We start from the raw sequence: 16,206 nt of genomic DNA on the forward strand, positions 1-16,206 counted from the left end.
ACTATGGCAAGTTATACAGTACAGTTAAACAGTTAACTAGTTATACTACTATGGCAAGTTATACAGTACAGTTAAACAGTTAACTAGTTATACTGCTATGGTAAGTTATACAGTACAGTTAAACAGTTAACTAGTTATACTGCTATGGTAAGTTATACAGTACAGTTAAACAGTTAACTAGTTATACTGCTATGGCAAGTTATACAGTACAGTTAAACAGTTAACTAGTTATACTACTATGGTAAGTTATACAGTACAGTTAAACAGTTAACTAGTTATACTACTATGGCAAGTTATACAGTACAGTTAAACAGTTAACTAGTTATACTACTATGGTAAGTTATACAGTACAGTTAAACAGTTAACTAGTTATACTGCTATGGTAAGTTATACAATACAGTTAAACAGTTAACTAGTTATACTGCTATGGCAAGTTATACAGTACAGTTAAACAGTTAACTAGTTATACTGCTATGGTAAGTTATACAGTACAGTTAAACAGTTAACTAGTTATACTACTATGGTAAGTTATACAGTACAGTTAAACAGTTAACTAGTTATACTACTATGGTAAGTTATACAGTACAGTTAAACAGTTAACTAGTTATACTACTATGGTAAGTTATACAGTACAGTTAGACAGTTAACTAGTTATACTACTATGGTAAGTTATACAGTACAGTTAAACAGTTAACTAGTTATACTACTATGGTAAGTTATACAGTACAGTTAAACAGTTAACTAGTTATACTACTATGGCAAGTTATACAGTACAGTTAAACAGTTAACTAGTTATACTACTATGGTAAGTTATACAGTACAGTTAAACAGTTAACTAGTTATACTGCTATGGTAAGTTATACAGTACAGTTAAACAGTTAACTAGTTATACTACTATGGCAAGTTATACAGTACAGTTAAACAGTTAACTAGTTATACTACTATGGTAAGTTATACAGTACAGTTAAACAGTTAACTAGTTATACTACTATGGTAAGTTATACAGTACAGTTAAACAGTTAACTAGTTATACTGCTATGGTAAGTTATACAGTACAGTTAAACAGTTAACTAGTTATACTACTATGGTAAGTTATACAGTACAGTTAAACAGTTAACTAGTTATACTGCTATGGTAAGTTATACAGTACAGTTAAACAGTTAACTAGTTATACTACTATGGTAAGTTATACAGTACAGTTAGACAACACTAGTTATACTACTATGGTAAGTTATACAGTACAGTTAGACAACACTAGTTATACTACTATGGTAAGTTATACAGTACAGTTAAACAGTTAACTAGTTATACTACTATGGTAAGTTATACAGTACAGTTAAACAGTTAACTAGTTATACTACTATGGTAAGTTATACAGTACAGTTAAACAGTTAACTAGTTATACTACTATGGCAAGTTATACAGTACAGTTAAACAGTTAACTAGTTATACTACTATGGCAAGTTATACAGTACAGTTAAACAGTTAACTAGTTATACTACTATGGCAAGTTATACAGTACAGTTAAACAGTTAACTAGTTATACTACTATGGCAAGTTATACAGTACAGTTAAACAGTTAACTAGTTATACTACTATGGCAAGTTATACAGTACAGTTAGACAGTTAACTAGTTATACTACTATGGCAAGTTATACAGTACAGTTAAACAGTTAACTAGTTATACTACTATGGCAAGTTATACAGTACAGTTAAACAGTTAACTAGTTATACTACTATGGCAAGTTATACAGTACAGTTAAACAGTTAACTAGTTATACTACTATGGCAAGTTATACAGTACAGTTAGACAGTTAACTAGTTATACTACTATGGCAAGTTATACAGTACAGTTAAACAGTTAACTAGTTATACTGCTATGGCAAGTTATACAGTACAGTTAGACAGTTAACTAGTTATACTACTATGGCAAGTTATACAGTACAGTTAAACAGTTAACTAGTTATACTACTATGGTAAGTTATACAGTACAGTTAAACAGTTAACTAGTTATACTACTATGGCAAGTTATACAGTACAGTTAAACAGTTAACTAGTTATACTACTATGGCAAGTTATACAGTACAGTTAGACAGTTAACTAGTTATACTACTATGGTAAGTTATACAGTACAGTTAAACAGTTAACTAGTTATACTGCTATGGTAAGTTATACAGTACAGTTAGACAGTTAACTAGTTATACTACTATGGCAAGTTATACAGTACAGTTAAACAGTTAACTATTTATACTACTATGGCAAGTTATACAGTACAGTTAAACAGTTAACTAGTTATACTACTATGGTAAGTTATACAGTACAGTTAAACAGTTAACTAGTTATACTACTATGGCAAGTTATACAGTATAGTTAAACAGTTAACTAGTTATACTACTATGGCAAGTTATACAGTACAGTTAAACAGTTAACTAGTTATACTACTATGGTAAGTTATACAGTACAGTTAAACAGTTAACTAGTTATACTACTATGGCAAGTTATACAGTACAGTTAAACAGTTAACTAGTTATACTACTATGGTAAGTTATACAGTACAGTTAGACAGTTAACTAGTTATACTACTATGGCAAGTTATACAGTACAGTTAGACAGTTAGACAACAACACTAGTTATACTACTATGGTAAGTTATACAGTACAGTTAGACAGTTAGACAACAACACTAGTTATACTACTATGGCAAGTTATACAGTACAGTTAGACAGTTAGACAACAACACTAGTTATACTGCTATGGTAAGTTATACAGTACAGTTAGACAGTTAGACAACAACACTAGTTATACTACTATGTAATGCCACAGCAAGACTAGTCTTATGAATGCATGTTTGAACTTGTAACACTAGAGGGGGTCAAAAGGATGTATTTCAGGTGCATATGGTAAGACTTTGACTTTCTATTAGCTAGCAATTGAGGCTAAATTGCTGTCTTCATGACTGTACAGAACCGTGGAAAGTCCAATCAAAACTGGTGGTTTCATGAAAATGGAAAATTGTCATAAGAAGTCTGTGGAACCTGAAATGACTAAACACAAGCCACAGTGCTCTTCAGTTGAGCTTTCTCTCTATCTTTTCATCAAATATCAGGCATGCAGAACGTAAACGGTCCAGGGAGAGTTCATCCAGTGAGCAGTAGTTTGTTTAGTTGTATAATAGCAGTGTTTGTTTCCCCACCGGACGGCAGGTCTCTACAGAGGGGATAGATACCAGTCAGAATAGAACGTCCTCTTATCTTACCCTCTCTCCCTTCACTCCGGGGAGGCCTGGGGGTCCGGGAACACCAGGAAGACCAAGATCCCCTTTAGGTCCCTACAAAACAAAGGTAGAGAGACAACAATGAGGTCAGAGGTCAACACCACACTACTGTATTTCCTGAATGACTCAGTTGGTTAGAGCAAGGTGCTTGCAGCGCCAGGATTGTGGGTTAGATTCCTGGGGCAGCCAGTATGTAAAATGTATGCACGCATGACTGTAAGAATAAAAGCCTCTGCTAAATGGAATACTGTATGTAAATATCTAAAACTACAGAACACTACAGCAGAAAGTAGTGGAAACCTCAGATAAGAGAGCAGAGTATGGAGAAACTACGCCCACAGGCTCTTCAGTCATTAGGGCAACATATACTGGGTTAATGAACTGTTCATGAGACGGCTATATCAGGGTCGTGACTCAAAACGTGCACAAAAGAAAGAATTTTTAAAACCTGGCTGCAATTTTTATTTTGTAAGCTTGTGTGTGTGTGTGTGTGTGTGTGTGTGTGTGTGTGTGTGTGTGTGTGTGTGTGTGTGTGTGTGTGTGTGTGTGTGTCTTTGTTCTCTGTGCTGGGCACACCTTTGATTGCTGACCGTGTGTGTGTGAGGAATGCCAAAGGAACAGAAGGCTCTTTCAGCCAGCTGGCCCTGGTCCTCATTCTCTCCTTACTGTGAAAATAGCCTCTGTGTGAGATCTTGAGATCCCATGCAGGTCTATTCACTAGGGAATTTCTCTGTAACCACGGCCAGGTCCACACTCTCTGTAACCACAGCCAGGTGGTCCACACTCTCTGTAACCACGGCCAGGTCCACACTCTCTGTAACCACAGCCAGGTCCACACTCTCTGTAACCACAGCCAGGTCCACACTCTCTGTAACCACGGCCAGGTCCACACTCTCTGTAACCACAGCCAGGTCCACACTCTCTGTAACCACAGCCAGGTCCACACTCTCTGTAACCACAGCCAGGTCCACACTCTCTGTACCACAGCCAGGTCCACACTCTCTGTAACCACGGCCAGGTGGTCCACACTCTCTGTAACCACAGCCAGGTCCACACTCTCTGTAACCACAGCCAGGTCCACACTCTCTGTAACCACAGCCAGGTCCACACTCTCTGTAACCACAGCCAGGTCCACACTCTCTGTAACCACAGCCAGGTCCCACACTCTATCTCTGTAACCACAGCCAGGTGGTCCACACTCTCTGTAACCACAGCCAGGTGGTCCACACTCTCTGTAACCACAGCCAGGTCCACACTCTCTGTAACCACAGCCAGGTCCACACTCTCTGTAACCACAGCCAGGTCCACACTCTCTGTAACCACAGCCAGGTCCACACTCTCTGTAACCACAGCCAGGTCCACACTCTCTGTAACCACAGCCAGGTCCACACTCTCTGTAACCACAGCCAGGTCCACACTCTCTGTAACCACAGCCAGGTCCACACTCTCTGTACCCACAGCCAGGTCCACACTCTCTGTAACCACAGCCAGGTCCACACTCTCTGTAACCACAGGCAGGTCCACACTCTCTGTAACCACAGCCAGGTCCACACTCTCTGTAACCACAGCCTGGTCCACACTCTCTGTACCCACAGCCAGGTCCACACTCTCTGTAACCACAGCCAGGTCCACACTCTCTGTAACCACCAGCCAGGTCCACACTCTCTGTAACCACAGCCAGGTCCACACTCTCTGTACCCACAGCCAGGTCCACACTCTCTGTAACCACAGCCAGGTCCACACTCTCTGTAACCACAGCCAGGTCCACACTCTCTGTAACCACAGCCAGGTCCACACTCTCTGTACCCACAGCCAGGTCCACACTCTCTGTAACCCACAGCAGGTCCACACTCCTCTTGAACCACAGCCAGGTGGTCCACACTCTCTGTAACCACAGCCTGGTCCACACTCTCTGTAACCACAGCCAGGTCCACACTCTCTGTAACCACAGCCAGGTCCACACTCTCTGTACCCACAGCCAGGTCCACACTCTCTGTACCCACAGCCAGGTGGTCCACACTCTCTGTAACCACGGCCAGGTGGTCCACACTCTCTGTAACCACAGCCAGGTCCACACTCTCTGTACCCACAGGACCCGGTGGTCCACACTCTCTGTAACCACGGCCAGTGGTCCACACTCTCTGTAACCACGGCCAGGGTCCACACTCTCTGTAACCACGGCCAGTGGTCCACACTCTCTGTAACCACAGCCAGTGTCCACACTCTCTGTAACCACGGCCAGGTGGTCCCACACTCTCTGTAACCACAGCCAGGTGTCCACACTCTCTGTAACCACGGCCAGGGTCCACACGCTCTGTAACCACAGCCAGGTCCACACTCTCTGTAACCACAGCAGGGTCCAACGTCTCTGTAACCACAGCCAGGTCCACACTCTCTGTAACCACAGCCAGGTCCACACTCTCTGTAACCACAGCCAGGTCCACACTCTCTGTAACCACAGCCAGGTCCACACTCTCTGTAACCACAGCCAGGTCCACACTCTCTGTACCCACAGCCAGGTCCACACTCTCTGTAACCACAGCCAGGTCCACACTCTCTGTAACCCACAGCCAGGTCCACACTCTCTGTAACCACAGCCAGGTCCACACTCTCTGTAACCACAGCCTGGTCCACACTCTCTGTACCACAGCCAGGTCCACACTCTCTGTAACCACAGCCAGGTCCACACTCTCTGTACCCACAGCCAGGTCCACACCCTCTGTAACCACAGCCAGGTCCCCACTCTCTGTAACCACAGCCTAGGTCCACACTCTCTGTAACCACAGCCTAGGTCCACACTCTCTGTACCCACAGCCAGGTCCACACTCTCTGTAACCACAGCCAGGTCCACACTCTCTGTAACCACAGCCAGGTCCACACTCTCTGTAACCACAGCCTGGTCCACACTCTCTGTAACCACAGCCTGGTCCACACTCTCTGTAACCACAGCCAGGTCCACACTCTCTGTAACCACAGCCAGGTCCACACTCTCTGTAACCACAGCCAGGTCCACACTCTCTGTAACCACAGCCAGGTCCACACTCTCTGTACCACAGCCAGGCCCACACCTCTGTAACCACAGCCAGGTCACACTCTCTCTGTACCCACAGCCAGGTCCACACTCTCTGTACCCACAGCCAGGTCCACACTCTCTGTACCCACAGCCAGGTCCACACTCTCTGTACCCACAGCCAGGTCCACACTCTCTGTAACCACAGCCAGGTCCACACTCTCTGTAACCACAGCCAGGTCCACACTCTCTGTAACCACAGCCAGGTCCACACTCTCTGTAACCACAGCCAGGTCCACACTCTCTGTAACCACAGCCAGGTCCACACTCTCTGTAACCACAGCCAGGTCCACACTCTCTGTAACCACAGCCAGGTCCACACTCTCTGTAACCACAGCCAGGTGGTCCACACTCTCTGTAACCACAGCCAGGTCCACACTCTCTGTAACCACAGCCAGGTCCACACTCTCTGTAACCACAGCCAGGTGGTCCACACTCTCTGTAACCACAGCCAGGTGGTCCACACTCTCTGTAACCACAGCCAGGGTCCACACTCTCTGTAACCACAGCCAGGTCCACACTCTCTGTAACCCAGCAGGTCCCACACTCTCTGTAACCACAGCCAGGTCCACACTCTCTGTAACCACAGCCAGGTCCCCACTCTCTGTAACCACAGCCAGGTCCACACTCTCTGTAACCACAGCCAGGTCCACACTCTCTGTAACCACAGCCAGGTGGTCCACACTCTCTGTAACCACAGCCAGGTCCACACTCTCTGTAACCACAGCCAGGTCCACACTCTCTGTAACCACAGCCAGGTCCACACTCTCTGTAACCACAGCCAGGTCCACACTCTCTGTAACCAAGCAGGTCCCACTCTCTGTAACCACAGCCAGGTCCACACTCTCTGTAACCACACGGCCAGGTCCACACTCTCTGTAACCACAGCCAGGTCCACACTCTCTGTACCCACAGCCAGGTCCACACTCTCTGTACTACCACAGCCATTGGTCAGGTACCACACTCTCGTAACCACAGCCAGGTCCACACTCTCTGTAACCACAGCCAGGTCCACACTCTCTGTACCACAGCCAGGTCCACACTCTCTGTACCACAGCCATGGTCCACACTCTCTGTACCCACAGCCAGGTCCACACTCTCTGTAACCACAGCCAGGTCCACACTCTCTGTAACCACGCCAGGTCCACACCTCTCTGTAACCAGCAGCCAGGTCCACACTCTCTGTACCCACAGCCAGGTCCACACTCTCTGTAACCACAGCCAGGTCCACACTCTCTGTAACCACAGCCAGGTCCACACTCTCTGTACCCACAGCCAGGTCCACACTCTCTGTACCCACAGCCAGGTCCACACTCTCTGTAACCACAGCCAGGTCCACACTCTCTGTAACCACAGCCAGGTGGTCCACACTCTCTGTAACCACAGCCTGGTCCACACTCTCTGTAACCACAGCCAGGTCCACACTCTCTGTAACCACAGCCAGGTGGTCCACACTCTCTGTAACCACAGCCAGGTCCACACTCTCTTGTAACCACACCAGGTCCACACCTCTTACACAGCCAGGTCCACACAGGCCAGGTCCAGCTACGTCTCTGTAACCACAGCCAGGTCCACACTCTCTGTAACCACAGCAGGTCCACACATCTCTGTAACCACGGCCAGGGGTCCACACTCTCTGTAAGCCACGGCCAGGTGGTCTCACACTCTCTGTAACCACCAGGTCCACACTCTCTGTACCCGGCCGGTGGTCACCTCTCTGTAACCACAAGTCAGGTGGTCGCACAACTCTCTGTAACCACGGCCAGGTGGGCCACACTCTCTGTAACCACAGCCAGGTGTCCACACTCTCTGTAACCACAGGCCAGTGGTCCACACCTCTCTGTAACCACAGCCAGGTCCACACTCTCTGTAACCGACAGCCAGGTCCACACTCTCTGTAACCACAGCAGGTCCACACTCCGAACCACAGCCAGGTCCACACTCTCTGTAACCACAGCCAGGTCGCACACTCTCTGTAACCACAGCCAGGTCCACTCTCTGTAACCACAGCCAGGTCCACACTCTCTGTAACCACAGCCAGGTCCACACTCTCTGTAACCACAGCCAGGTCCACACTCTCTGTACCCACAGCCAGGTCCACACTCTCTGTAACCACAGCCAGGTCCACACTCTCTGTAACCACAGCCAGGTCCACACTCTCTGTAACCACAGCCTGGTCCACACTCTCTGTACCCACAGCCAGGTCCCACTCTCTGTAACCACAGCCAGGTCCACACTCTCTGTAACCACAGCCAGGTCCACACTCTCTGTAACCACAGCCAGGTCCACACTCTCTGTAACCACAGCCTGGTCCACACTCTCTGTACCCACAGCCAGGTCCACACTCTCTGTAACCACAGCCAGGTCCACACTCTCTGTAACCACAGCCAGGTCCACACTCTCTGTAACCACAGCCTGGTCCACACTCTCTGTAACCACAGCCTGGTCCACACTCTCTGTAACCACAGCCAGGTCCACACTCTCTGTAACCACAGCCAGGTCCACACTCTCTGTAACCACAGCCAGGTCCACACTCTCTGTAACCACGCCAGGTCCAACTCTCTGTAACCACAGCCAGGCCCACACTCTCTGTAACCACAGCCAGGTCCACACTCTCTGTACCCACAGCCAGGTCCACACTCTCTGTACCCACAGCCAGGTCCACCCTCTCTGTACCCACAGCCAGGTCCACACTCTCTGTACCCACAGCCAGGTCCACACTCTCTGTAACCACAGCCAGGTCCACACTCTCTGTAACCACAGCCAGGTCCACACTCTCTGTAACCACAGCCAGGTCCACACTCTCTGTAACCACAGCCAGGTCCACACTCTCTGTAACCACAAGCCAGGTCCACACTCTCTGTAACCCAGCCAGGTCCACACTCTCTGTAACCACAGCCAGTCCACACTCTCTGTAACCACAGCCAGGGGTCCACCTCTCTGTAACCAAGCCAGGTTCCACACTCTCTGTAACCACAGCCAGGTCCCAACTCTCTGTAACCACAGCCCTAGCCACAGCCAGGTGGTCCACACTCTCTGTAACCACAGCCAGGTCCACACTCTCTGTAACCACAGCCAGGTCCACACTCTCTGTAACCACAGCCAGGTCCACACTCTCTGTAACCACAGCCAGGTCCACACTCTCTGGAACCACAGCCAGGTCCACACTCTCTGTAACCACAGCCAGGTCCACACTCTCTGTAACCACAGCCAGGTCCACACTCTCTGTAACCACAGCCAGGTCCACACTCTCTGTAACCACAGCCAGGTCCACACTCTCTGTAACCACAGCCAGGTGGTCCACACTCTCTGTAACCACAGCCAGGTCCACACTCTCTGTAACCACAGCCAGGTCCACACTCTCTGTAACCACAGCCAGGTCCACACTCTCTGTAACCACAGCCAGGTCCACACTCCTCTGTAACCACAGCCAGGTCCACACTCTCTGTAACCACAGCCAGGTCCACACTCTCTGTAACCACAGCCAGGTCCACACTCTCTGTACCCACAGCCAGGTCCACACTCTCTGTAACCACAGCCAGGTCCACACTCTCTGTAACCACAGCCCTGGTCCACACTCTCTGTAACCACAGCCAGGTCCACACTCTCTGTACCCACAGCCAGGTCCACAACTCTCTGTAACCACAGCCAGGTCCACACTCCTCTCGTACCCACAGCCAGGTCCACACTCTCTGTAACCACAGCCAGGTCCACACTCTCTGTACCCACAGCCAGGTCCACACTCTCTGTAACCACAGCCAGGTCCACACTCTCTGTACCCACAGCCAGGTCCACACTCTCTGTAACCACAGCCAGGTCCACACTCTCTGTAACCACAGCCAGGTCCACACAACTCTGTAACCACAGCCAGGTCCACACTCTCTGTAACCACAGCCAGGTCCACCCTCTCTGTAACCCAGCCAGGACCACGCCAGGTCCACACTCTCTGTAACCACAGCCAGGTCCACACTCTCTGTAACCACAGCCAGGTCCACACTCTCTGTAACCCACAGCCAGGTCCACCACTCTCTGTAACCACAGCCAGGTCCACACTCTCTGTAACCACAGCCCAGGTCCACACTCTCTGTAAGCCACAGCCAGGTCCACACTCTCTGTAACCACAGCCAGGTCCACACTCTCTGTACCCACAGCCAGGTCCACACTCTCTGTACCCACAGCCAGGTCCACACTCTCTGTAACCACAGCCAGGTCCACACTCTCTGTAACCACAGCCAGGTCCACACTCTCTGTAACCACAGCCTGGTCCACACTCTCTGTAACCACAGCCAGGTCCACACTCTCTGTAACCACAGCCTGGTCCACACTCTCTGTAACCACAGCCAGGTCCACACTCTCTGTAACCACAGCCAGGTCCACACTCTCTGTAACCACAGCCAGGTCCACACTCTCTGTAACCACAGCCTGGTCCACACTCTCTGTAACCACAGCCAGGTCCACACTCTCTGTAACCACAGCCAGGTCCACACTCTCTGTAACCACAGCCAGGTGGTCCACACTCTCTGTAACCACAGCCAGGTCCACACTCTCTGTAACCACAGCCAGGTCCACACTCTCTGTAACCACAGCCAGGTCCACCACTCTCTGTAACCACAGCCAGGTCCACACTCTCTGTAACCACAGCCCAGGTCCACACTCTCTGTAACCACAGGCCGGTCCACACTCCTCTGTAACCACAGCCAGGGTCACACCTCTGTAACCACAGCCGGTCCACACTCTCTGTAACCACAGCCATGGTCCACACTCTCTGTAACCACAGCCAGGTCCACACTCTCTGTAACCACAGCCTGGTCCACACTCTCTGACCACAGCCAGGTCCACACTCTCTGTAACCACAGCCTGGTCCACACTCTCTGTAACCACAGCCAGGTCCACACTCCTCTGTAACCACAGCCTAGGTCCACACTCTCTGTAACCACAGCCAGGTCCACACTCTCTGTAACCACAGCCAGGTCCACACTCTCTGTAACCACAGCCAGGTCCACACTCTCTGTAACCACAGCCAGGTCCACACTCTCTGTAACCACAGCCAGGTCCACACTCTCTGTACCCACAGCCAGGTCCACACTCTCTGTAACCACAGCCAGGTCAGGTCCACACTCTCTGTAACCACAGCCAGGTCCACACTCTCTGTAACCACCAGCCAGGTCCACCCTCTCTGTAACCACAGCCAGGTCCACACTCTCTGTACCCACAGCCAGGTCCACACTCTCTGTAACCACAGCCAGGTCCACACTCTCTGTAACCACAGCCAGGTCCACACTCTCTGTAACCACAGCCTGGTCCACACTCTCTGTACCCACAGCCAGGTCCACACTCCCCCTCTCTTTCTCTTCTTTTTCTCATTCTTCATCTTCTCTTTGTTTCAGTCTCTCTCTCTCTCTCTCTCTCTCTCTCTCTCGCTCTTTCTCTGAGAAGCATCTTGGTGTTCCAGCCTAACGTTGTCATCATTGAGTCATTGTTACAAAGTATGTTTCCTTTCATTAATCCTCATATTATACCTGGCACGAAGACACACAGCATCACACAGCAACCAGACAACAACAACAACAATACCTCACCCTGGCTCCTGGTTTGCCCGGTGGACCGCCTGGTCCTTGTTCTCCTCTGTCTCCCTAGAGAGATGTCAAAGGAAATTACAAGAGAGAAGAAGAGGCGTGTTTTATTACACATTAATGCACGATAAATGACATTAAAATGGAACCCAGAGGGCAAACCTGGTTGCAGTGACATCACTGACATCCTTGTAACCAAATTACTACCAGTTGTAGTCTGGTTGTGATGGCGTCATAAAAACAGCTTTGCCTGCTGGGAAATATAATAACTGACTGGATACTCACTGGTCCGCCAATGGGTCCAATGGGTCCTAGATCTCCTGCTTTGCCTTGGTCTCCCTACACAGAGACATCACAGTGGACAGGTTGTTACTGTATGGACAACTTGAAATGCATTTTAAATGAACGTGGATTTGATTTGGACTTACTGTTTTACCAGCAGATCCCATTGTTCCAAGAAGACCTGCCTCTCCAGAACTACCCTGAAATAGAGCAACAGAAACAGACGTGTCATAATCTCTGGAGGACAGATACACGTACCATAGCATGGTATCGTAGTGTCTGTCAACAGACTTGGATGACACAACTAACCAGGAACCTGGTCCAATGTGCAGATATTTTCATCCCTGATTTGGGACATTTGGCCCATAGACTTGCAGAGAGAAGGTCAGGTTAACCAGTCAGGACAGTCAGGTCAGGTTAACCAGTCAGGTTACTGTCAGGACAGTCAGGTTAGTGTCAGGACAGTCAGGTCAGTGTCAGGACAGTCAGGTCAGGTTAGTGTCAGGACAGTCAGGTCAGTGTCAGGACAGTCAGGTCAGTGTCAGGACAGTCAGGTCAGTGTCAGGACAGTCAGGTCAGTGTCAGGACAGTCAGGTTAGTGTCAGGACAGTCAGGTCAGTGTCAGGACAGTCAGGTTAGTGTCAGGACAGTCAGGTCAGGTTAGTGTCAGGACAGTCAGGTCAGTGTAAGGACAGTCAGGTCAGTGTCAGGACAGTCAGGTCAGTGTCAGGACAGTCAGGTCAGGTCAGGACAGTCAGGTCAGTGTCAGGACAGCCAGGTTAGTGTCAGGACAGCCAGGTCAGTGTCAGGACAGTCAGGTCAGTGTCAGGACAGTCAGGTCAGTGTCAGGACAGTCAGGTCAGGTTAGTGTCAGGACAGTCAGGTCAGTGTCAGGACAGTCAGGTCAGTGTCAGAACAGTCAGGTCAGTGTCAGGAAAGTCAGGTCAGGTCAGGACAGTCAGGTCAGTGTCAGGACAGTCAGGTCAGGTCAGTGTCAGGACAGTCAGGTCAGGTCAGGACAGTCAGGTCAGTGTCAGGACAGTCAGGTCAGGTCAGTGTCAGGACAGTCAGGTCAGGTCAGGACAGTCAGGTCAGTGTCAGGACAGTCAGGTCAGTGTCAGGACAGTCAGGTCAGTGTCAGAACAGTCAGGTCAGGTCAGTGTCAGGACAGTCAGATCAGGACAGTCAGGTCAGGTCAGTGTCAGAACAGTCAGGTCAGTGTCAGGACATCAGGTCGTGTCAGGACAGTCAGGTCAGTGTCAGGACAGTCAGGCCAGGTCAGTGTCAGGACAGTCAGGCCAGGTCAGTGTCAGGACAGTCAGGTCAGGTCAGGACAGTCAGGTCAGTGTCAGGACAGTCAGGTCAGTGTCAGGACAGTCAGGTCAGGTCAGGACAGTCAGGTCAGTGTCAGGACAGTCAGGTCAGGTCAGGACAGTCAGGTCAGTGTCAGGGACAGTCAGGTCAGTGTCAGAACAGTCAGGTCAGGTCAGTGTCAGGACAGTCAGATCAGGACAGTCAGGTCCGGTCAGTGTCAGAACAGTCAGGTCAGTGTCGGACAGTCAGGTCAGGTCAGTGTCAGGACAGTCAGGTCAGTGTCAGGACAGTCAGGTCAGTGTCAGGGACAGTCAGCCAGGTCAGTGTCAGGACAGTCAAGCCAGGTCAGTGTCAGGACAGTCAGGTCAGGTCAGTGTCAGGACAGTCAGGCAGGTCAGTGTCAGGACAGTCAGCCAGGTCAGTATCAGGACAGTCAGGTCAGGTCAGTGTCAGTAGTATGATTTGATATGTTTTCTTATTTTTCTTACAATTTTTATCCTGTTTTAGCATATAAAAAATACTTGGAAAGATCAGAGGTTGGACCTAAGCAAGTGTTTAAATACTTCCCTACACATGTAGAATATATGGGACAGTCAGGTCAGTGTCAGGACAGTCAGGTCAGTGTCAGGACAGTCAGGTCAGGTCAGGACAGGTCAGGGTCAGGTCAGGTCAGTGTCAGGACCGTCAGGTCAATGTCAGGGACAGTCAGGTCAATGTCAGGACAGTCAGGTCAGGTCAGTGTCAGAACAGTCAGGTTAGTTTCAGTTTCAGTGTCAGAACAGTCAGGTCAGTGTCAGAACAGTCAGGTCAGTGTCAGGACAGTCAGGCCAGGTCAGTGTCAGGACAGTCAGGTCAGGTCAGGACAGTCAGGTCAGTGTCAGGACAGTCAGGTTAGGTCAGTGTCAGGACAGTCAGGTCAGGTCAGGACAGTCAGGTCAGTGTCAGGACAGTCAGGTCAGGTCAGTGTCAGGACAGTCAGGTCAGGTCAGGACAGTCAGGTCAGTGTCAGGACAGTCAGGTCAGTGTCAGAACAGTCAGGTCAGGTCAGTGTCAGGACAGTCAGATCAGGACAGTCAGGTCAGGTCAGTGTCAGAACAGTCAGGTCAGTGTCAGGACAGTCAGGTCAGGTCAGTGTCAGGACAGTCAGGTCAGTGTCAGGACAGTCAGGTCAGTGTCAGGACAGTCAGGCCAGGTCAGTGTCAGGACAGTCAGGCCAGGTCAGGTCAGGACAGTCAGGTCAGGTCAGTGTCAGGACAGTCAGGCCAGGTCAGTGTCAGGACAGTCAGGTCAGGTCAGTGTCAGTAGTATGATTTGATATGTTTTCTTATTTTTCTTACAATTTTTATCCTGTTTTAGCATATAAAAAATACTTGGAAAGATCAGAGGTTGGACCTAAGCAAGTGTTTAAATACTTCCCTACACATATAGAATATATGGGACAGTCAGGTCAGTGTCAGGACAGTCAGGTCAGGTCAGGACAGGTCAGGTCAGGTCAGTCAGTGTCAGGACAGTCAGGTCAATGTCAGGACAGTCAGGTCAATGTCAGGACAGTCAGGTCAGGTCAGTGTCAGAACAGTCAGGTTAGTTTCAGTTTCAGTGTCAGAACAGTCAGGTCAGTGTCAGAACAGTCAGGTCAGTGTCAGGACAGTCAGGCCAGATCAGGACAGTCAGGTCAGTGTCAGGACAGTCAGGTCAGTGTCAGGACAGTCAGGCCAGGTCAGTGTCAGGACAGTCAGGTCAGGTCAGTCAGGTCAGTGTCAGGACAGTCAGGTCAGGTCAGTGTCAGGACAGTCAGGTCAGGTCAGGACAGTCAGGTCAGTGTCAGGACAGTCAGGTCAGTGTCAGGACAGTCAGGTCAGGTCAGGACAGTCAGGTCAGTGTCAGGACAGTCAGGTCAGTGTCAGAACAGTCAGGTCAGGTCAGTGTCAGGACAGTCAGATCAGGACAGTCAGGTCAGGTCAGTGTCAGAACAGTCAGGTCAGTGTCAGGACAGTCAGGTCAGGTCAGTGTCAGGACAGTCAGGTCAGTGTCAGGACAGTCAGGTCAGTGTCAGGACAGTCAGGCCAGGTCAGTGTCAGGACAGTCAGGCCAGGTCAGTGTCAGGACAGTCAGGTCAGGTCAGTGTCAGGACAGTCAGGCCAGGTCAGTGTCAGGACAGTCAGGTCAGGTCAGGTCAGTCAGGTCAGTGTCAGGACAGTCAGGTCAGGTCAGTGTCAGGACAGTCAGGTCAGGTCAGGACAGTCAGGTCAGTGTCAGGACAGTCAGGTCAGTGTCAGAACAGTCAGGTCAGGTCAGTGTCAGGACAGTCAGATCAGGACAGTCAGGTCAGGTCAGTGTCAGAACAGTCAGGTCAGTGTCAGGACAGTCAGGTCAGGTCAGTGTCAGGACAGTCAGGTCAGTGTCAGGACAGTCAGGTCAGTGTAGGTCAGGACAGACCAGGTCAGGCCAGGTCAGTGTCAGGACAGTCAGGCCAGGTCAGTGTCAGGACAGTCAGGTCAGGTCAGTGTCAGGACAGTCAGGCCAGGTCAGTGTCAGGACAGTCAGGTCAGTGTCAGAACAGTCAGGCCAGGTCAGTATCAGGACAGTCAGGTCAGGTCAGTGTCAGTAGTATGATTTGATATGTTTTCTTATTTTTCTTACAATTTTTATCCTGTTTTAGCATATAAAAAATGCTTGGAAAGATCAGAGGTTGGA

General features: G+C 49.4%; 1 protein-coding gene across 2 annotated transcripts in view; it reads right to left on the bottom strand.

Moving 5' to 3' along the window:
• col9a1b (collagen, type IX, alpha 1b) overlaps nt 1-16,206 on the bottom strand; it is a 49,844-nt gene that overhangs the window by 12,782 nt on the left and 20,856 nt on the right. For both annotated transcript variants that reach the window (XM_029697586.1, XM_029697587.1), the window contains 4 exons: nt 12,345-12,398; nt 12,202-12,255; nt 11,923-11,976; nt 3,256-3,327 (listed from right to left, as the gene is read on the bottom strand). In XM_029697586.1, coding sequence (XP_029553446.1) covers nt 3,256-3,327; nt 11,923-11,976; nt 12,202-12,255; nt 12,345-12,398 — 234 coding nt within the window. The remainder of the gene's footprint in view (nt 1-3,255; nt 3,328-11,922; nt 11,977-12,201; nt 12,256-12,344; nt 12,399-16,206) is intronic.

Source organism: Salmo trutta, chromosome 18 (genome assembly GCF_901001165.1).
Source record: "Salmo trutta chromosome 18, fSalTru1.1, whole genome shotgun sequence".
NCBI lineage: Eukaryota > Metazoa > Chordata > Actinopteri > Salmoniformes > Salmonidae > Salmo > Salmo trutta.